The sequence below is a fragment of the Esox lucius genome, chromosome 3, assembly GCF_011004845.1.
Source record: "Esox lucius isolate fEsoLuc1 chromosome 3, fEsoLuc1.pri, whole genome shotgun sequence".
In the NCBI taxonomy this organism is placed as follows: domain Eukaryota; kingdom Metazoa; phylum Chordata; class Actinopteri; order Esociformes; family Esocidae; genus Esox; species Esox lucius.
Window position 1 is genome coordinate 35874138 of NC_047571.1, and position 23024 is coordinate 35897161.

Genomic DNA, 23024 nt, shown 5'->3' on the forward strand with positions numbered 1-23024 from the left:
AACAAATGATCTGCTGTCAGGTTTCAGGTAAGTCTCATTCAGCTGAAACAAATGTACTGTTTTTAACAGTCATTATGAAAAAGAAATAATATGTACTATATAATTCGGTGTTATGGTGCTACTGGATGTTCCGAAGGTTTTTGATACCTTAGATTAACAGACTTTGTTTTGTATTTTTTTCACCATTGTTTTACCAAGTTACCATGCTGAGAAAAACATCTGTTTTCACACTAATAACCTGGAGAAATGAGGATTTAATGTCCTGCTTACCAACCAAAGGGATTAGAGCCAACAACGTTTAGTTTACTGGCCCAACGCTTCTGACCATTAGGTTACAGTGTCATCCTTGCTCTATCAACTAAGGGATTAGAGGATATAAGATCATAATTAGTGCATGCTGTTTGACTGAGAAAACTATGTGACTGATGACATCACAGTTAACCAGGATGTTGGGCTCGGTCCCCGTACCTAAAGGTCATTTCATTACAGTGAGGGTAGAGAGCACTGGGTAGAATTTATTAACTAAACACAGGCAGCTGTCGGTGACTGTCTACCCTGAAACCCTAACAGCACACACATACAATACTCACTTAGCAAACTCTCTCTAAGAACAGTAGGACTGTAACTAACTCACAGGTAATCTCACAGGTTATCTCACAGGTAATCTCACAGGTTATCTCACAGGTAATCTCACAGGTTATTTCACAGGTAATCTCACATGTTATCTCACAGGTAATCTCACAGGTAATCTCACAGGTTATCTCACAGGTAATCTCACAGGTAATCTCACAGGTTATCTCACAGGTTATCTCACAGGTTATCTCACCGGTTATCTCACAGGTTATCTCACTGGTTATCTCACAGGTACACGGTTCTCTGTGACATACAGGAGTGGAGCCAAAAAGAGGAAGATGCCCGCCAGAACCCCACCTTATATACACTACGGCCCGGTGACCCCTAGACATGGCCCAGAGCTGCCACCTCACCGTGGGACCCTCCCCCCGGATTAACAGCCCTGCTCAGCTCTAAGACCCCGCCCTCTTAATGAGAAATACCGGAACATGAACACCTGAGAACAGCACTTAAAGGAATGCATTTACAGAAATACAGGGTCGCCACAGTAGTTTTACATTCCTCGTTCAAACACTTTCAATTTTGACTTGCTGTGCCATAGAAGGCCCCTTGAACCCAACCAGTAAATTTGACAGGCCCAGACAGGCCCAGACAGACCCAGACAGGCCCAGATAGACCCAATCAGGCCCAGACAGGCCCAGACAGACCCAATCAGGTCCAGACAGACTCAATCAAGCCCAGACAGACCCAATCAGGCCAAGACAGACCCAATCTGGTCCAGACAGATCCAATTAGGTCCAGACAGACTTAATCAGATCCAGACAGATCCAATCAGGTCCAGACAGAACCAATCAGTACCAGACAGATCCAATCAGGCCCAGACAGACCTAGTCAGGCCCAGACAGACTCAATCAGGTCCAGACAGACCCAAATAGGTCCAGACAGACTCAATCAGGTCCAGACAGACCCAGTCAGGCCCAGACAGACTCACCCGGGCACAGACAGACCCAATAATTTGGTGCTTTTAGTTTATAAATCACTGAATGGTTTAGGCTCTGAATACATTTCTGATATTTTTGAAGAATATAAACCGAGCAGGGCTCTTAGATCCATGAACACAGGTCAGCTAGTAGAGCCCAGAGTCCAAACTAAATAGAAGCTGCATTTAACCGTTATGCTGCACACAACTGGAATAAACTACCAGAAGATCATAGAAGTGCCCCAAACGTACACATTTTTAAACCCAGGTTAAAAACACTTCTCTTTTGCCTGAGCGCTTAATCTTCACCACACTGTTAGCTTTACAGCTTTTATAGCTTCCTCATGGAATCTACTACGGAATCTACCAGTTATGTTTTTATTTGGTTTTTCCATTTCTATTTTCTTTTTCTATGTTTTACCAATCATTAAATTGTTTTTCTGTAATGCCAGTTCTGGTGCTATCAGAGGAATAACCTCCATGTAAATGCAACAATCTGCTGGATGGATAATACAAGTTGTTGTGCTGCTGTTTAGACATCGATGTAGGGTTTTATCGCACAAAAGGACTGACGAGTTTATCCAAGAGCTGGACCGCGAGGATTGAGATACCGGGGTGGTTCAGTAAACAGTTATGGGAACTGTAATTCATGGAAGATGAATATTAAATGCATGAATAGACACGATATAAATGCCCCCTGGAGACAGCCGGGTAAGATATTGATGCAGAGATGATCTCACAAAGTGACTGACGGGTTCATCCTAGCACTGTAGTGCAAGGATTGAGATACTGGAGTGGAGAGACCCCCTGGAGAGTGGTTAGAGAATTGTAACAATCTGACGTTTTTTATTCTATTGCATTTTTTTTATTTAAATGTTTTCTTTGTAAAAAACATTGAATTGCTTATATGTATAAATTGTGCTACATCCTCTTGAGACCCGGGGAAAGTGAAAATATATTTTTTATATAAATGAAGTGTTGGTATAAAACACATTGCAAAGATAATTTTTTTCTTCATAATGTCATGTTTTATAACATGTGCACTCTAGTGAACAACGGGGTTAATTCATCCTTAAAACATGAACAGAATAAAACATCTGGCTGGATATCTACACAACACACCCAAACTGCATAAAAACTTCACAAAAACATAGGATACAACTCAGTCAGGGTCAAATACACATACAGCTCATTCAACTTTTCACTGGCCATAGCCCTATGATGAACATTTGGTTTGCCAGTTCATAAATACCAATTCATTTGTGATATGTGAGGAAACACTGTGACTTTTTGGAGACACATAGGAACATGTCACATTTAACACATCTCACATAGGTTCTACTAGTGCACCCAGGCAGTCTGCATCTGGAACGACTTGGACTGGCAACCATTTCAGGCAAGTGGATCGCACCATGTTTTCGGATTCTCTCATCTGGGTGTGGCTTCCTTTTCTTTAGTGTTGGAGTGAATTCTTCATCACTTGAGTCACTCTGGTCTTGTGCACATGCTTGTCCCTGGGTTATCAGTTCCTCAGCCAAGAGGAGTTTGAACTCCAGGTACTGGGCAGTGTACTTTGCAGGTCTTTGCAAGACTGGCTGTCTTGCCGATACTGAAGCCATGAGTTAGTAATGGCCAAATCAGTGAAGTGGAGCATTGTGTGGACCGTCCACTTCTTCGTCTGGCTGGACATTCTTGGTGACTGCTATTTAATCAGGTCTCCTTGGTTTTTTGCTCAGGATGTTGTCAGCAGTGAAGTGGCACTCTTTTGGGATTCGATTCTTTTGAATTGTTCCAGTAGCAGGAAGGCCCCTTTCCCGAAGAGCGTCCAGGAGACCGATGGTGGTAAAATACCGGTCAAACTAGACCAGTGTTCCTCTCTGAACTGTCTCAGTCAAACGCAAGACCGAATTTTCACCTTTCCCCATCTGCTGGACTTGAGTGAAGGTGTTCTTTCCCAGGCACAAATTGAAGAACTGGACACCAGCCGGTGAATGGAACAATCTGTTCATCAATACAGACCTTTCCTGGGTAGGTTGAGGCAACCTTGCAGGGCTCTCTTCAGAACTGGTCTGACTTTCCAGAGGGGATCCTTTTTCTTTTCCTTTTCTGCAACATCCAGATCATTGACCACTTTCAGCAAAGATCTGATCACGTGTCATGGAGTCAGCTATTATCTGAACTTTTGTTTTGGCATATCCAAGGCATGCCATATACATCGAGATTCCTAAAAAGGTTTTGATTTCTTCTGGTTTTGTGCTTAAGCTAAAGCCTGAATCCTGTACCATACATTGGTTGGTGAAGAAGGACAAGTCCTGAATTAGTTAATTGTCAATGTACTGCTGGAAATACTGCTGTGGGCTCCAATTACTACGGTTACATGGGGACCATCTTCTGCAATTCTGTGCTCTTCTAACACTGGCATGAACCTAAGACAAAGAAAAGGCAAAATTAACATGTACAATTTTTAACCCTCCTGTTAAATTTCTTTCTCAGGAACAGCAATGGTGTTTGTTGGAGAGAGACAGACAGACATAGAGACAGACATAGAGACAGACAGACATAGAGACAGACAGACATAGAGACAGACAGACATAGAGACAGACAGACATAGAGACAGACAGACCGATCAATTTGACCCGCAACATAACAGAAGCGTTAAAGGGATGGTTCACTTACAACACATTTAGGCTATGACATTAAGTCTATACATCATCATCAAATACATTTTCCCAAAACATCTTTGTAGGTTATCTTAGCTTCTCTGCTCTGATTATCCCTACATGGTAGTTTTGGCCCATAGAGGACGATGGCACACTTCAGCTGGCCCTGGGTCTTGGTCGACTTCCGCTAGTTCTGTGTCTTGGTCATCTTCATCTGATTCCTTATCTGGGTTATCACCCTCTCCTGTCTTGCTCATTGGACTCTCATCTTCAGAGAACTCTATGTCTGAATCTCCCTCAATGATTCTGGAAAGTATTCTCTCTGCCTCTGACAAAGAGCTGTCTACTTAAAAAAGAGAAATAATCATGAGTACAAAGTCTTGATGTACACTACAGTGAACATTCATTAATCAGTGATTTTTACTATGAAACTAAGTAAGTTCAGCTCTGAAAACTTACTAAAATTACTCCTCAGATGTTTACTTACTAAAAGCAATCAACATATAACCCTCAAACTCATGTTAAATTAAAATGTAATGCTTACCTTTCTTCCATAAAATGTGCCTCTGGTGATGCCAGCCATTTTGAAAAGACAGGAGAAGGGAAGTTGGCCAGGCCACAGCCCCACACATGGGGTATCAATTTAAAGCTACAGTTGTCCACTCTAAGGAACATCAGGACTTGGTAAAGTGGTACGGACACTATTAGAGTTATGTGCAAAACCTGAATGTGCACTACAGTGTACAAAAATGAATTACTGGGTCTCAAGAGGATATAAATAAACGTGCTTGTAATAATAGAAATAGAAAAATAGCTAAAAAGACGGATATTGGTTATGTTCACAATGTTGTTGTTTCTTTTTGGAGAAAAACAATTTACATCTGCATGTTCTCAGAGTGACAGCTGTATTTAACCTGAAATCATGTGAAAAACTATTTACATCTGCATGTTCTCAGAGTGACATCTGTATTTAACCTGAAATCATGTGAAAAACTATTTACATCTGCATGTTCTCAGAGTGACAGCTGTATTTAACCTGAAATCATGTGAAAAACTATTTACATCTGCATGTTCTCAGAAAGACAGCTGAAATCTTTTCAACCTGAAAAGACAGCTTTAATTGTACACCATTCAAATAGTTAAGGACTTCTAAAGAAAACAGCGGTTGGTGGGGCGGTGTTGAAGTCTGCGGAGCGCATCATCAGCTGCAATTTCCCCTCCATGCAAGGCATCTATCATAGTATGTTTAATACAAGACTGGTATAATGACAAGGACTTGAAATGTAGAAGTTGAAAGAAAGACATCACACAGGACAATGACCAGAAAAGAGAGTGCAGAGACAAGGAACTGGGAAGACAAAATAGGAGATAATAGAAAATGGAGACATACAGTGGGCAGAACAAGTATTTGATACACTACCGATTTTGCAGATTATCCCACTTACAAAGCATGTAGAAGTCTGTCATTTTTATCATAGGTACTCTTCAACTGTGAGTGACGGAATATAAAACAAACATCCAGAAAATCACATTGTATGATTTTTAAGTAATTAATTAGCATTTTATTGCACGACATAAGTATTTGATACATCATAAAAGCAGAACTTAATGTTTGGTACAGAAACCTTTGTTTGCAATTACAGAGATCATATGTTTCCTGTAGATTTTTGCCCACTCCTCCATACAGACCTTCTCCAGATCCTTCAGGTTTCGGGGCTGTCGCTGGGCAATACAGACTTTCAGCTCCCTCCAAAGATTTTCTATTTGGTTCAGGTCTGGAGACTGGCTATGCCCCACTCCAGGACCTTGAGAGGCTTCTTACGGAGCCACTCCTTAGTTGCCCTGGCTGTGTGTTTTCGGGTCGTTGTCATGCTGGAAGACCCAGCCACGACCCATCTTCAATGTTCTTACTGAGGAAAGGAGGTTGTTGGCAAAGAGCTTGCGATACATGGCCCCATCCATCCTCCTTCTTCTTCCTCCAAACACGGCGAGTGGAGTTTAGACCAAAAAGCTCTCTTTTTGTCTCATCAGACCACATGACCTTCTCCCATTTCTCCTCTGGATCATCCAGATGGTCATTGGCAAACTTCAGACGGGCCTGGACATGCGCTGGCTTGAGCAGGGGTACTGCAGGATTTTAATCCATGACGGCGTAGTGAGACTGTGGTCCCAGCTCTCTTCAGGTCATTGACCAGGTCCTGCCGTGTAATTCTGGGCTGATTCCTCACCTTCCTCATGATCATTGATGCCTCACGAGGTGAGATCTTCCATGGAGCCCAAAACCGAGGGAGATTGAGCTTCATCTTGAACTTCTTCCATTTTCTAATAATTGTGCAAACAATTGTTGCCTTCTCACCAAGCTGCTTGCCTATTGTCCTGTAGCCCATCCCAGCCTTGTGCATGTCTACAATTTTATCCCTGATGTCCTTACGCAGCTCTCTGGTCTTGACCAATGTGGAGAGGTTGGAGTCTGTTTGATTGAATGTGTGGACAGGTGTCTTGTCATGGTGCGGTGAGCAGCAGCGCCACCGTGCCATATTTCCACAAGTTCCCATATTCTCACGAACACATCCCGGACTGTCACATGTTTCCCATCTTCCACACCAGGTCCCAATCTAGCTCGTTTGTATGTGTATATATGTTTCCCCTCTGCTCCCCACATTGTGGATCATTGTTGCTGTCGCTGTCATTGTTGCTGTTTGTTAGTTAATCGGTGAGTGTTGTTTAATGTACCGTTTGAATGTTTATTGCTAAGACGCATGTTGCGCACTTTTATTTCATTCAGTCATTAGTATTGTTTTCCGTTCGTGTTTGGTTTGTTTGTTGAGTATTAAACCCACAAACGAGATTACTGCCTGCGCCTGGTTCCTAACCAACACTACACCACGACAAGTGTTACATGTCTTTTATACAGGTAACGAGTTCAAATAGGTGCAGTTAATACAAGTAATGGGTGGAGAACAGGAGTGCTTCTTAAAGAAAAACCTGCAAAATCGGCAGTGTATCAAATACTTGTTCTCCCCACTGTAGGTAAGAAGACTAATGAAACAGGTAAGAAGACTAATGAAACAGGTGAGAAGACTAATAACACAGGTGAGAAGACTAATAACACAGGTGAGAAGACTAATGACACAGGTGAGAAGACTAATGACACAAGTGAGAATACTAAAGACACAGGTGAGAAGACTAATGAAACAGGTGAGAAGACTTATGACACAAGTGAGAATACTAAAGACACAGGTGAGAAGACTAATGACACAAGTGAGAATACTAAAGACACAGGTGAGAAGACTAATGAAACAGGTGAGAAGACAAATGACACAAGTGAGAATACTAAAGACACAGGTGAGAAGACTAATGACACAAGTGAGAATACTAAAGACACAGGTAAAGAGACTAAAGACACAGCTTAAGAGACTAAAGACACAGGTGAGAAGACTAAAGACACAGGTAAAGAGACTAAAGACACAGGTGAAGAGACTAAAGACACAGGTGAGAAGACTAAAGACACAGGTAAAGAGACTAAAGACACAGGTGAAGAGACTAAAGACACAGGTGAAGAGACTAAAGACACAGGTGAAGAGACTAAAGACACAGGTGAAGAGACTAAAGACACAGGTGAGAATACTAAAGACACAGGTAAGAACAATAAAGACACAGGTAAAGAGACTAAAGACACAGGTGAAGAGACTAAAGACACAGGTAAAGAGACTAAAGACACAGGTGAGAATACTAAAGACACAGGTGAGAATACTAAAGACACAGGTAAGAACAATAAAGACACAGGTAAAGAGACTAAAGACACAGGTGAAGAGACTAAAGACACAGGTAAAGAGATTAAAGACGCAGGTGAAGAGACTAAAGACACAGGTGAGAATACTAAAGACACAAGTAAGAACAATAAAGACAGGTAAAGAGACTAAAAACACAGGTGAGAATACTAAAGACACAGGTATGAACAATAAAGACACAGGTAAAGAGACTAAAGACACAGGTAAAGAGACTAAAAACACAGGTGAGAATACTAAAGACACAGGTAAGAACAATAAAGACACAGGTGAAGAGACTAAAGACACAGGTGAGAATACTAAAGACACAGGTAAGAACAATAAAGACACAGGTAAAGAGACTAAAAACACAGGTGACAAGATTAATGACAGGTGAAAGCAATGAACACAAGGGATAAGAAACCAAACATAAACAGATTAACTAGATCTTAAATACACTGAATATAGGAATGTAACAACTAGCATGACGCTGGCCAGCGTGTTGCAATGTGAAAGTATTTAGAACCTTTCACTTCTTCTACATTTAGTCCTTATATATACTTATTTTAAAAAAGAGTTTAGATGGCCAATAATGACAAAGCAAATAGACATATTTTTGAAATATGTGCCAATTAATTGAAAATATAAAAAGGATATACAGTTAGGTCCGGAAATATTTGGACACTGACACAATTTTCATAATTTGGGCTCTGAACGCCACCACAATGGATTTGAAATAAAACAATCGAACAATTGAAGACTTTCAGGTTTTTCAAGGGGTTGAACAAAAATATTGTATGAAGCGTTTAGGAATTGCAACCATGTTCAGACACAGACCCCTTATTTCAGGGGCTCAAATATAATTTGACAAGTTTACAGAATCATAAATAAAATGTTCATATTTAGTACTTTGTCGAGAATCCTTTGCAGGCAATGACTGCTTGAAGTCTGGAAGGCATGGACAACACCAAACTTTGGGTTTCCTCCTTTAAAATGCTTTGCCAGGTCTGTACTGCAGCTGTGTTCAGTTGTTTTTTGTTTGTGGGTTTTCAGCCTTAAGCTTTGTCTTCAGTAAGTGAAATTAATTCTTGATCAGGTTGAGATCAGGTGATTGACTCGACCATTGCAAAACTTCTATGCCTCAAAAAACTCATGGGTTGCTTTCACAGTACATTTTGTGTCATTGTCCATCTCTAAAGTGAAGCGCCGTCAAATCAACTAAACTGAATTTGGCTGAATCTTTTTCTTTTTTAGACAAAGTCTAATCTGGCCTTTCTATTCAGGAGGCTTCCATCCATCCATCATCTTCCGCTTATCTGGGGCCGGGTCGCGGGGGCAGCAGTCTAAGCAGGGATGCCCAGACTTCCCTCTCCCCAAACACTTCCTCCAACTCTTCCGGGGGGACACCGAGGCGTTCCCAGGCCAGCCGGGAGACATAGTCCCTCCAGCGTGTTCTAGGTCTTCCCCGGGGTCTCCTCACGGTGGGACGGGCCCGGAACACCTTCCCGGGAACGCGTTCAGGAGGCATCCGGAACAGATGCCCAAGCCACCTCAGCTGAATACTCTGAGCTCCTCCCGGGTGACCAAGCTTCTCACCCTATCTTTAAGGGTTCACCCAGCCACCCAGCCACCCTCATTTCGGCCGCCTGTATCCGGGATCTTGTCCTTTCGGTCATGACCCAAAGCTCATGACCATAGGTGAGAGTAGGAACGTAGATTGACCGGAAAATCCAACACGACAACATCATCCGCAAAGAGCAGAGACGGAATTGTGTGGTCCCCAAACCTGACACCCTCCGGGCCCTGGCTGCGCCTAGAAATTCTGTCCATAAAAATTACGAACAGAACCAGCGACAAAGGGCAGCCCTGCCGGAGTCCAACATGCACTGGGAACAAGTCTGACTTACTGCCGGCAATGCGAACCAAGCTCCTGCTTCTGTCGTACAGGGACCTGACAGCCCTTAGCAAAGGACCCAGGACTCCATACTCCCGAAGCACCCTCCACGAGGGACACAGTCGAATGCCTTCTCCAAATCCACAAAACACATGTGGTTTGGTTGGGTAAACTCCCATGAACCCTCCATCGAAAACCACACTGTTCCTCCTGAATCTGAGGTTCTACATATCGGCCGTATTCTCCTCTCCAGTATCTCTCTGACAGGAGACTTGGCCAGACGTTCCCAGCAGACCCTTACAGTACGCTTGGGTCTGCCGAGTCTGTCCAGCTTCCTCCCCCACCATCGGATCCGTTGACAGCTCCGCCCCTCTCTTTACCCGAGTGTACAAGACATACGGCCGCAGGTCAGATGAAACGACAGCAAAGTTGATCATCGACCTACGGCCTAGGGTGTCCTGGTGCCACGTGCACTGATGGACACCCTTATGCTTGAACATGGTGTTCGTTATGGACAAACTGTGACAAGCACAGAAGTCCAATAACAACACCGCTCGGGTTCAGATCAGGGGGGCCGTTCAGGAGGCTTATGAAGGGTTTCCATCGTGTGGTGAACCCTCTGTATTTGCTCTTGGGAAGTCTTCGCTTTATGGTAATCTTGGATAATGATATGCCTACCTCCTGGAGAGAGTTCTTCACTTGGCTGGATGTTGTGAAGGGGTTTTTCTTTACCATGGAAAGGATCCTACGATCATCCACCACTGTTGTCTTCTGTGGACGCCCAGGCCTTTTTGTGTTGCAGAGCATCCACCAGTTCTTGTTTTCTTAGAATGAACCAAACTATTGATTTGGCCACTCCTAATGTTCCTGCTATCTCTCTGATGGTTTTTGCAGCCTAAGCCTGGCCTGTTTCACTTGAATTAAGAGCTCCTTTGACCGCATGTTGTGGGTTCACAGCAACAACTTCCAAATGTGAATGCCACACCTGAAATCAACTCCATAACTTTTACCTGCTTAATTGATGAATAAATGGAATAGCCCACCTGACCATAAAACAGCTTTTGAGTCAACTGTCCAATTACTTTAGACCCCTTAAAAAACAGGGGGCTACATATTAAAGAGTTGCATTTCCTAAACCCTTCCACCAATTTGGATGTAACCCTGTGTGTGGACACTCAAATTAAAGCTGAGAGACTGTACTTTAAACTCATATTCATAATTTAACTGTAACTTGTCTTGAATATATTTTGGTAAACAGCCAAAATAACAAAACTTGCGTCAGTGTCCAATTATTTCCGGACCTAACTGTATATTCATGTACATTAGTATTCCGATCCTTTATCCTTTGTGGACTTTGTGCCATTGGTGATCTCAGATCATCTTGGTCATCCCTCTACCATCTGTGCATGCCTGCATTTGGGGACTTTTATTCTTCCTTTTAAATACTTTCAAGTGAGATTGGATGGGGAGAATATTGTGTTCTTGAGATTTCCCCACAGATTTTCAACAGGGTCCAGGCTTTATCTACTCAAGAACATGCACAGACTTGTCCTCTTTGTCTTCAAGGATCCTTTCTTGTAATGTAGACTTGTAATACTTCCTTCCATTCTGACCAGTCTCCCAGATCCTGCTCCACCTGGACAACAACACAAACCACCTGGTGTTGTTTTCCAGGTGGTTTGTAGGTGTGTGTGGGGGTGGTTCTGTGTGTGGCGGGGGTTGGGGTGGTTGTGTGTAGGGTTGCTTGTGTGTGAGGGTGGTTGTGTGTCGGGGGTTTGTGAGTGGGGGTGAGTGTGTGGTGGTTGGATGTGTGTGGGGGTGAGTGTGTGGGGGCTGGATGTGTGTGGGGGGTCGGTGTTTGTGGGGGTGAGTGTTTGGTGGGGTGGGGGGGTGAAATTATGAATATTAATGGTTTACAGAAAGTTGTCTGTAAATCTAGATCTGCCAGCCCCCCACCACAGAAAAACTGTGAAAATAAATACTCTCAGATTACTCTCAGAAGCGGTCTTAGGGCGGGGAAATATTCTCAGTCACTAAAATATTATCCAGCCAAGGACATCCAGCAGCTCTTACCTCTGAGATGTCTTCTTGTACTTCCTCCTGCCAACCAATCAAACAACACGTAGTCAAAGACAGACAAACACACCAACCAATCAAACAACAGATAATCAAAGACAAACACCCTTCAGCCAAACGAACAACAGATATTCAGATTCAGTTTTGCTGGATGACTTTCTACTGAATGACTGGCTGAATGATTGAATGACTGACTGAATGTTTGAATGACTGGCTGAATGACTGGCTGAATGACTGAATGGCCAACTGAATGATTGAATTACTGGTTGAATGACTGGCTAAATTACTGAATTACTGGTTGAATGACTGGCTGAATGACTGAATGGCCGACTGAATGACAGAATGACTGGCTGAATGACTGAATGACTGGCTGAATGACAGGCTGAATGACTGAATGACTGGCTGAATGACAGGCTGAATGATTGAATGACTGGCTGATTGATTGGCTGAATGATTGAATGATTGGCTGAATGACTGCCTGAAGGACTGTATGACTGAATGACTGGCAGAATGACGGGCTGAATGATTGAATGACTCTCTATATTTTTGTAAAAACATTTTTATACATGAAATATATGTGGCGAACTAACAAAGAAAATATAGGGCAAATATTTTGTAGAGTAAAAGATCACTGCCTCTCTGTGTGTTGTGAAGTGAAGCCAGGCAGACAGACAATTTTATTGGTTTCATAAAATCTTTCTTTAGGGAAGACTTTTGCATTGGTCCATCTTTGACATTGTTTCTTTTGATGAAGAATCGTAGCTGCAGAGAAATCAAAGACTGCTGACAAACAAAGCAAGCATTATATTTAATTAGTGAAATCTGAATTATTTTCTTATTTGACAAAAGCTTGTGTAACCAGCAAGATTATCAAAATTATTTTCTAACTCAAGTGATTCGGATGCTGGCTAAAATCCAAGCTACACAAACCCAGCTAGATCTTACCGTAGTAATAAATTACTAGCTACATTTTAGTGCAACTACACGTGTATTTACATTGAGCTTCAATACATATACATTTTAGACATTTAGCAGATGCTCTTTTCCAGAGCGACTTACAGTAAGTGCATACATTTTAAAACAGCCAGGTGAAACAACCACACAGTTTGGATCAATGATTTACTTATCGGTAAATGTCAGGCCTGGAAAGAAGATTATACAAATAACAAACATAAAACATAAAAAGTTAACAAAAGACAACAGACAGAGGCGGTGGCAGTGGAACTATTTTAAGTACTCTACAAAATGAGTTTAAAGATATTTTTTGAATATAGGTAGAGAAAGTGATCTGGTTCCTCCACTGAGGTGTCAGGGCAGAGAAGAGGTTTGACTGCGTGGATCAGGAACTGTCCTGAAGGGTTGGACAGAGAAGAGGTTTGACTGCGTGGATCAGGAACCGTCCTGAAGGGTTGGACAGAGAAGAGGTTTGACTGCGTTGATCTGGAACCGTCCTGAAGGGTTGGACAGAGAAGAGGTTTGACTGCGTGGATCAGGAACCGTCCTGAAGGGTTGGACAGCCAAGAACCCAGAGGCGGCTGAATGAAGAGACTGGGTAGGGATGGGGTTTAAGCATTTCCTGAAGGTTGCGAGGAGATGCTCATCTTGTTGCTCCATAGGCAAGAACTGCAGTCTTGAAGCGGATTAGAGCTTGAACTGGAAGCCAGTGTGAGGAAGCAGGGTGACATGGGAGCACTTGGAAAGGTTGAAAGCCACTGTATTCTGAATGAGATGCAGGGGTTTTGTGGAAGAACCCCCACCAAGGCTGAGTTGCAGTTATCCAAGCGTGAGATAAGAAGTGCCTGGACAAGTATCTTTGCAGCATATTGTTTGAGGTAAGATCACACTCTTGAGTGTTGTAGAGCAGGAACCTGCAGGAGTGAGGCATTGACTTGATGGTAGCAGAGAGTGACAGCGTGTCATCTGGTGTCACGCCAAGGATCTTTGCACTCTGGGAGGAGGACACTGTGCAGTTGTCAACAATGATGGACAAGTCCTAGAGCAGACAGGTCTTCCTGTGAAAGAAGAGCAACTTGGCCTTGTCAAGTATAAGCTTGAGGTGGTGGGCTGACTTCCAAGTGGAGATATCGGCCATGCACACAGAGATGCGTGCTGTCACCTGAGTATTGGAAGGGGTGTCAGAGAAGCAAAGCTGAACATCATCTGCACCAAAACAAAGCAACTGCTACTCAACTTTACACATTCATTGGCCTATTGACAGCAAAAACAAAACCTACTTGACTGCTTCTAATGAGCAAGACAAAGTAAACAAAGCATCAAAAGAAAAAGACACTTTACATCTGAGTACATTAGACCAGTCAAGCTCCATTCTTGACTGTTGAATGTATGATAGTAAATTAAATGGGTAGAATGGAGAGTTCTTCCTGAGGCTGCCAGTTGAGGATCTGTGAGGCGTCTATTTCTCAAACTAGAAACTCTAATGTATTTGTCTTCTTGCTCACTTGTGCACCTGGGCCTCCCACTCTCTCTGTTCTGGTTAGAGCCAGTTTGCGCAATTCTATTAAGGGAATACTACAAATAGTTTTGCAAGATCTTCAATTTCTTCACAATTTGTCATATGGAATAGCCTTCATTTCTCAGAACAAGAATAGACTGATGAGTTTCAGAAGAAAGTTCTTTGTTTCTGTCCATTTTAAGTCTGTAATTTCGAACCCAAAATGCTGACGCTGAAGGTACTGTACAAATCTAAAGAAGACCAGTTTTAATGCTTCTTAAATCAGCCCAACAGTTTTCAGCGGTGTTGACACAATTTTCTAATAATCAGTTAGCCTTTTAAAATGATAAACCTAGCAACGCCAACGTGCCATTGAAACACAGGACTGATGATTGCTGATAATGGGCCTCGGTACACCTATGTAGATATTAGATTAGAGTCAACTTTATTGTCATTGAACAGTATGAGTACAGTACAACTAAATGCACTTACCATCTATATTCCATAAAAATCACCCGTTTCCAGCTACAATAGTCATTTCCAACATTAACAATGTCTACACTGCATTTCTGGTCAATTTCATGTTATTTTATTGGACAAATAAAATAACATTTTCTTTTCTTTTAAAAACAAAGATATTTCTAAGTGACCCCGAACTTTTTGAAATGTAGTGTATGAAACTATGATTTTGCTTCACTTGAAATGGGCTGTTGCAACTGTCAAATAAATAGTCTGTGATAACTGTCAAATACATAATTAGTTCATCAAAACACAATTAAACAACATGCCTTCATGGTCTTTAGAGCTAAATAGATAGTTCAGTCAGTCAAGACAATTAAACAACACGGCTTTACAGTCCTAAGAGCTAAACCCAACACAAATCATCTCACATGAATTGTTGTGCAATCATAATAACTTATGCAAATATCGCTGACTGTCAGGGAACAGAGGGTTAATATCAGAATGTGTGTGTGTGTGGGGGGGGGCAGCTATCCATCAGGGAACAGAGGGCTAATATCAGAATGTGTGTGGGGGGGCAGCTATCCATCAGGGAACAGAGGGCTAATATCAGAATGTGTGTGGGGGGGCAGCTATCCATCAGGGAACAGAGGGTTAATATCAGAATGTGTGTGGGGGGGCAGGTATCCATCAGGGAACAGAGGGTTAATATCAGAATGTGTGTGGGGGGGCAGGTATCCATCAGGGAACAGAGGGTTAATATCAGAATGTGTGTGGGGGGGCAGGTATCCATCAGGGAACAGAGGGTTAATATCAGAATGTGTGTGGGGGGGCAGGTATCCATCAGGGAACAGAGGGTTAATATCAGAATGTGTGTGGGGGGGCAGGTATCCATGGAGAGATTGTGTGAATTAGTAAAGACCTACAGTGTTCTATTCCCTCATCAACCAGTCTCTCTTTCTCTCTCTTTATCTGTCCCTCTGCCTGTCAACCTGTCTGTGTGCCTGTCTCTTTATCTGGGAGGATAAGTTAGTTCCTCAGGTATTCCTCATTGCCTACGGAACCATCATACTGAACGAATCTACTGAACCAGTCTACTGAACCATCATACTGAACCATCAAACTGAACCAATCTACTGAACCATCATACTGAACCAGTCTACTGAACCATCATACTGAACCATCAAACTGAACCAATCTACTGAACCATCATACTGAACCAGTCTACTGAACCATCATACTGAACCAATCTACTGAACCATCATACTGAACCAGTCTACTGAACCATCATACTGAACCAATCTACTGAACCATCATACTGAACCATCATACTGAACCAGTCTACTGAACCATCATACTGAACCATCATACTGAACCAATCTACTGAACCATCATACTGAACCAGTCTACTGAACCATCATACTGAACCATCATACTGAACCAATCTACTGAACCATTATACTGAACCATCATACTGAACCAGTCTTCTGAACCATCATACTGAACCAGTCTACTGAACCATCATACTGAACCAATCTACTGAACCATCATACTGAACCATCATACTGAACCATCATAATGAACCAATCTACTGAACCATCATACTGAACCATCATACTGAACAAGTCTACTGAACCATCATACTGAACCAGCCTACTGAACTATCAAACTGAACCAGCCAACTGAACTATCATACTGAACTAGCCTACTGAACCATCATACTGAACTAGCCTACTGAACCATCACACTGAACCATCATACTGAACCATCACACTGAACCATCATACTGAACTAGCCTAGTGAACCATCACACTGAACCATCATACTGAACAAGTCTACTGGAACCTTCATACTGAACCATCATACTGAACCAGCCTACTGAACTATCATACTGAACCAGTCTACTGAACCATCAAACTGAACCAGACTTCTGAACCATCATACTGAACCAGCTTAATGAATCATCATACTGAACAATCACACTGAACCAGCTGAACTAGGGAGCAGAAGGGGCTAGGAGAACTAGTTAGCCATCCAACCTGCTGATAGTGTTGGGTAAAGGACTAGGAGAACTAGTTAGCCACCCAACCTGCTGATAGTGTTAAAGGTAAAGAGTCAAGAGAATATTTCGCCTAAACCCTGAAAAAGGAACCTCATCCTAATGTCTCTTGTAAATCACTCTTGACAAAGAGCATCTATTAATTCATGAAAATACAATCAGCAAGTTAGCCAGTGTGTCAACCAGTCAGGTAGTCAATATAAATCTAGTTACCCAGTATTAATCTATATGAAGCAGTCAGTCAGTAAACATCTAGGAGAAGCAGTCAGTCAGCGGAAAAAAGCTTGGAATCTGTCAGTAAACCAGCCAGTAAACCAGCCAGCGAGTATACAGCTATGAAGCAGCCAGTACAGGTATTAGTATTCCATCAGGCTACCAGCCTAGTCACAGCCCTAACTAACACATCTCTCTGATACGCTGCCAACCTGAACAAGAAGAATGGCACAATACAGCTGTCTATATGTACGCAAATACACACACACACAGATAGACACACATAAACATACACACAAACACAGAGAGCTAGATACACATGAACACATACACACACACACACACACAGACACACTCACACCAACATAGATGACCCAGGGCCAGTTCACAGTCACGTGTGTACATCTGAGAACAGCTGGTGGGCTGAGGGAGGGAGATGTCTGTCACTCAGAAATCTGCAGATTAGAGAATACTCTTTCTCTCTCTGTCTCACTCTTTTCCCCCATTCTGTCTCTCCCCTCCCTCCCTCCCCATCCCCCTCCCCCCTCCCTCCCTCTCTCTTCTTTTCATCCTCATAGAGTGGAAAGTGTGTTTCATTGAGTCCTGAAGCAATGTGAAAGAGTTTGCCTCCCAGCACAGTTTGTCTGTGGGGGGGTGGGTCATGGTTCTACAGTAGGTTTTCTACTGAACTGTCTGTTCGTGGTGATGAAGAATCAGTGAAACACTGCGTCCTGTCTAATTGTCTCTCATCCTCTAGCTGTCATTCTTTCTGTCATTCTCTCCCTCATTGTTACTGTTATTTAAGCTGAACTAGAGAAAGACTCATGACTGTGCTCTAAACATCAAAACCAAGATTGCTGGCTGTCAGACTGTCAACACACACACACACACACATGCACATACACGTACACACAAACAAGCCTAAACACACACACACACACACACATGCACATACACGTACACACAAACACGCCTAAACACACACACTCACAGCCTTCAAAGACAAACACACAGACATGAAAGATGTTGTCACTTACAGTCCCCGTAGTCTGATCCATATATTCTCTATCTGGTCTGGCTTGAGATACTTAAGAGAGCTGCTCTCAAACTCCTCCATGTCTTTAGTAGGAGACTCCATTACAGACAAACTGGCAGACAGACAGGAACAGCTCCAGCAATCCTCTTCTGTCTTTTTTTCTAGGAGTTCTTCACAGCTGTGTCTCTCAAGACATCCTTGTCCTTCCTCAACTCTCTTCTTCCCTTTGTTCTTTTTCCTGTTCTCTTCACTCCTTTTTCGTTCTCTTTGTCCGTTCTTTTACTTGTGTTTGTGTCAGCTGTAATGGTTACCGTAGTAATGGCAGAAACGACAGCAGCTGGAATGATGGTGTTCTCTAACTCAGCTTCTCTCTTAACACTATGAACGGAGGCACTGAACCATGTTCCCTCTCTCTCTTCCTCTCAACAGGATGCAGGACAGCGCAGCCCAGATTAACACACACAGACATTACTGAGCCCTCCTCCACCCTCCTCCGCCCCCCTCCAACAGGAAGAGGGGGTAAGGGAGAGAGAGGGATGAGAAGAGAGAGAGGGATGGAAAGAGAGAGAGAGGTTCTCCATTCATGGGGAGAATTCTGCAACCTACTCTCCAGATAAAACGTGAAGCTCTGACAAAACTGCATCAACTGAATTATGTTAAGATACTGATGGTTAATTGTAGTATTATAGTTTGGTTCAGACTAGCTTAAGTTTAGATACCGATTCTGAATGGTTAATGTTAGTATTTAGATTTGGTTGAGGCTATGTTAAGTTTAGATACTGATTCTGAATGGTTTGTTAGAATTAATGTTAGGAAAAACAAAATCACAAAAAACAAGTGTTGCATAAAGGAGTTTACCTAACGAACCCTCAGAAACGAAACTGTGTCACCAAGCAGCGACCAGTGACATGGTGAAATTATCTAGATTTAGAATAGGCAGACCAGGCAAATAGGCAGACTTATGTCATTGATGAAGTGTTGCTATGCAGTCTGGCTTACTTACCAAACAAGTATTGGACCAATGCCCAGTTATATGATCATATGCCACAAAGAACACATTGGCAAACTGCAGCTGAACCAGAACTAAGCTACACGTGTAACCCTCTGGCATGTTGAAATAGCTGTGGTTAAACTGACTGATCATCCACAGGCTCCAATATACTATAAATATTTCAAGATTATTTACAATGAAATGTACTGAGATATACTGGGGGGAAAATGTATTAAATGCATAAATATATTAAACATATTGTATAAATATTTAAAGATGATTTAAAATGAAATGTATTGAGATAAACTGGGGGAGAAATTTATTAAATGCATAAATAAACATGTTCTTTATAACTGAACATCACTCCTCACAGCTGAACATCACTCCTCACAGCTGAACATCACTCCTCACAACTGAACATCACTCCTCACAGCTGAACATCACTCCTCACAACTGAACATCACTCCTCACAACTGAACATCACTCCTCACAGCTGCACTCTAATCTGTAAAGAAGAAAACAACTCCAAAAAGCTGAACACCACTTCTTATAAATAAACACGACACCTAGATACTGAACACAATGCCTGTCCTGACAGCTAAACAGTAAATAAGAGTGATATTTTTTATTTTATGTACCTGCACACAGTGTTGTTGTCTATAGGATATAACACCAGACCTGATAGCAGACTAAAGAATATAACACCAGACCTGATAGCAGACTAAAGAATATAACACCAGATCTGATAGCAGACTAAAGAATATAACACCAGAGCAGATAGTAGTCTATATAATATAACACCAGAGCAGATAGTAGTCTATATAATATAACACCAGACCTGATAGCAGTCTATAGAATAAAACACCAGACCTGATAGCAGTCTAAAGAATATAAAACCAGACCTGATAGCAGTCTATAGAATATAAAACCAGACCTGATAGCAGTCTATAGAATAAAACACCAGACCTGATAGCAGTCAATAGAATATAACACAAGACCTGATAGCAGACTAAAGAATATAACACAAGACCGGATAGCAGACTAAAGAATATAAAACCAGACCTGATAGCAGTCTATAGAATAAAACACCAGACCTGATAGCAGTCTATAGAATATAACACCAGACCTGATAGCAGTCTATAGAATATAACACCAGACCTGATAGCTGTCTATAGAATAAAACCCCAGACCTGATAGCAGTCTACAGAATATAACACCAGACCTGATAGCAGTCTATAGAATATAACACCAGACCTGATAGCAGTCTATAGAATAAAACATCAGACCTGATAGCAGACTAAAGAATTTAACACCAGAGCAGATAGTAGTCTATAGAATAAATCCCCAGACCTGATAGCAGTCTATAGAATATAACACCAGAGCAGATAGTAGTCTATAGAATAAAACACCAGACCTGATAGTAGTCTATAGAATATAACACCAGACCTGATAGCAGTCTATAGAATAAATCACCAGACCTGATAGTAGTCTATAGAATATAAAACCAGACCTGATAGTAGTCTATAGAATAAATCCCCAGACCTGATAGCAGTCTATAGAATATAACACCAGAGCAGATAGTAGTCTATAGAATAAAACACCAGACCTGATAGTAGTCTATAGAATATAAAACCAGACCTGATAGCAGTCTATAGAATAAAACCCCAGACCTGATAGCAGTCCATAGAATATAAAACCAGACCTGATAGCAGTCTATAGAATAAAACACCAGACCTGATAGCAGTCTATAGAATATAACACAAGACCTGATAGCAGACTAAAGAATATAAAACCAGACCTGATAGCAGTCTATAGAATAAAACACCAGACCTGATAGCAGTCTATAGAATATAACACCAGACCTGATAGCAGTCTATAGAATATAAAACCAGACCTGATAGCAGTCTATAGAATATAACATCAGAGCAGATAGTAGTCTATAGAATAAATCACCAGACCTGATAGCAGTCTATAGAATATAACACCAGAGCAGATAGTAGTCTATAGAATAAAACACCAGACCTGATAGTAGTCTATAGAATAAAACATCAGACCTGATAGCAGTCTATAGAATATAACACCAGAGCAGATAGTAGTCTATAGAATAAATCACCAGACCTGATAGCAGTCTATAGAATATAACACCAGAGCAGATAGTAGTCTATAGAATAAAACACCAGACCTGATAGTAGTCTATAGAATAAAACATCAGACCTGATAGCAGTCTATAGAATATAACACCAGAGCAGATAGTAGTCTATAGAATAAATCACCAGACCTGATAGCAGTCATCTCTGTGACATGGGGTGCGTTAGAAGCAGGAAGTTCACCAGCCAGGATCTCCTCTGGGCTCTTATGGTTGTTTACAAACTTTGTGTCTTTGTCCCTCACGCCCATTCCTGCCGTCAGGTCCACCAAGAAAGCATTCTGGGACTTGGAACCTGTAGGGTTAGGATTACCAAACGGTCAGATTACATTGTCAAAAACCAGAATTGATCTTTTCCCTATATAGAAAACTACTTCAGACCAGAGATGACACCCTAATCCCTATATAGTACACTACTTTAGACTAGAGATTCCCTATATAGTACAATACTTTAAACAGAAATGACACCCCATTCCCTATATAGTGCACTACTTTAAACAGAAATGACACACTATTCCCTATATAGTGCACTACTTTAAACAGAAATGACACAGTATTCCCTATATAGTGCACTACTTTAAACAGAAATGACACTTTATTCCCTATATAGTGCACTACTTTAAACAGAAATGACCCCCTATTCCCTATATAGTGCACTACTTTAAACAGAAATTACACCTTATTCTGTTGACCTTCAGATAATATGCACACATTTCATCATTTATAATGTTGCCTCAGTTGTTTATATATTTATGGTAGTCACCTGCCCAGAGCAGGTGGCCCAGTCACATGACATGAGCAGAAAAACCTATGGGCCCTATTCACATGAACTGATCAGGAAAACCTATGGGCCCAAGACATGATATCAGCAGGAAAACCTCAAATGACCCCAGTAAACTATTGTGTTACACCATCTTGTGGATGTTCAGAGACATTACTGTCTAATCCATACTGGTTTACAGACAGCAACAGATATATTCAGCCCACAGATGTGTGACACCTATCCTCAGAGTTGGGGAGTAACTGATTACACAAAAATAGTAACTGTAATCCAGTACGTTACCAACAAAAATATTGTAATCAGATTACAGATACTTTTGATAATATTTATGATTACTTCAATTGAAAAAGAATAGGTGCACGAAATAATTAGGACACGTTGTATGTTTGAGTATATTAATATTATAAAAACATCGTTATTTGAACCGTAATACGAATTGTGCGCCTCAGTTGTGTGTGATCATCATGAGCGCAGTGATGGAGGAAGCGCTAATTTAAATTTCACCGGTTTTGGTTGGTTGAATGGCTGGTGAAAACAGAGTATATCTACGATAATATTAGCCTCATATTAAATGTTATTTAGTTATCTACTCGACGCATAATTCTCTGAACAATGATAGGCAATAGGCCTACCTGGTGTTATATCTTTTTTAGCTAGAACGAGTAGCACCGAATAACTTTTACAGGAATTGTTTAATAGATTATGCAACTATTTGTTAGATAGCTGTAACATGGTGCTGCCTTCAAGATAAAACATTATATGGAATTTATCACATTTGAGGGAAAAGGTGTGTTGGGAAGCACTCAGCCAAATAATGATTATTTGCATTTGACGCAGCCACATCAACTCCGTCCATACAGGTAGGCCATGTGATTCTGCTTGCTTGGCATCTCTGAAAATTGTGTTCATTGGTTATCATTGGCTGCTGACATAATTTA

At 41.6% G+C, this 23024-nt stretch overlaps 1 protein-coding gene across 5 annotated transcripts in view; it reads right to left on the bottom strand.

Annotated features, from left to right (window-relative positions):
* pde1cb (phosphodiesterase 1C, calmodulin-dependent b) overlaps positions 1–23024 on the bottom strand; it is a 63167-nt gene that overhangs the window by 35760 nt on the left and 4383 nt on the right. For 2 of the 5 annotated variants that reach the window (XM_034291594.1, XM_034291593.1), the window contains exons 3-4: positions 21438–21600; positions 11947–11973 (exon numbers count right to left, since the gene is read on the bottom strand). In XM_034291594.1, coding sequence (XP_034147485.1) covers positions 11947–11973; positions 21438–21600 — 190 coding nt within the window. Of the gene's footprint in view, positions 1–11946; positions 11974–18169; positions 18662–21437; positions 21601–23024 lie in introns of those variants that run through there. The other 3 variants (XM_034291596.1, XM_034291595.1, XM_034291597.1) reach the window with 3 other exon arrangements.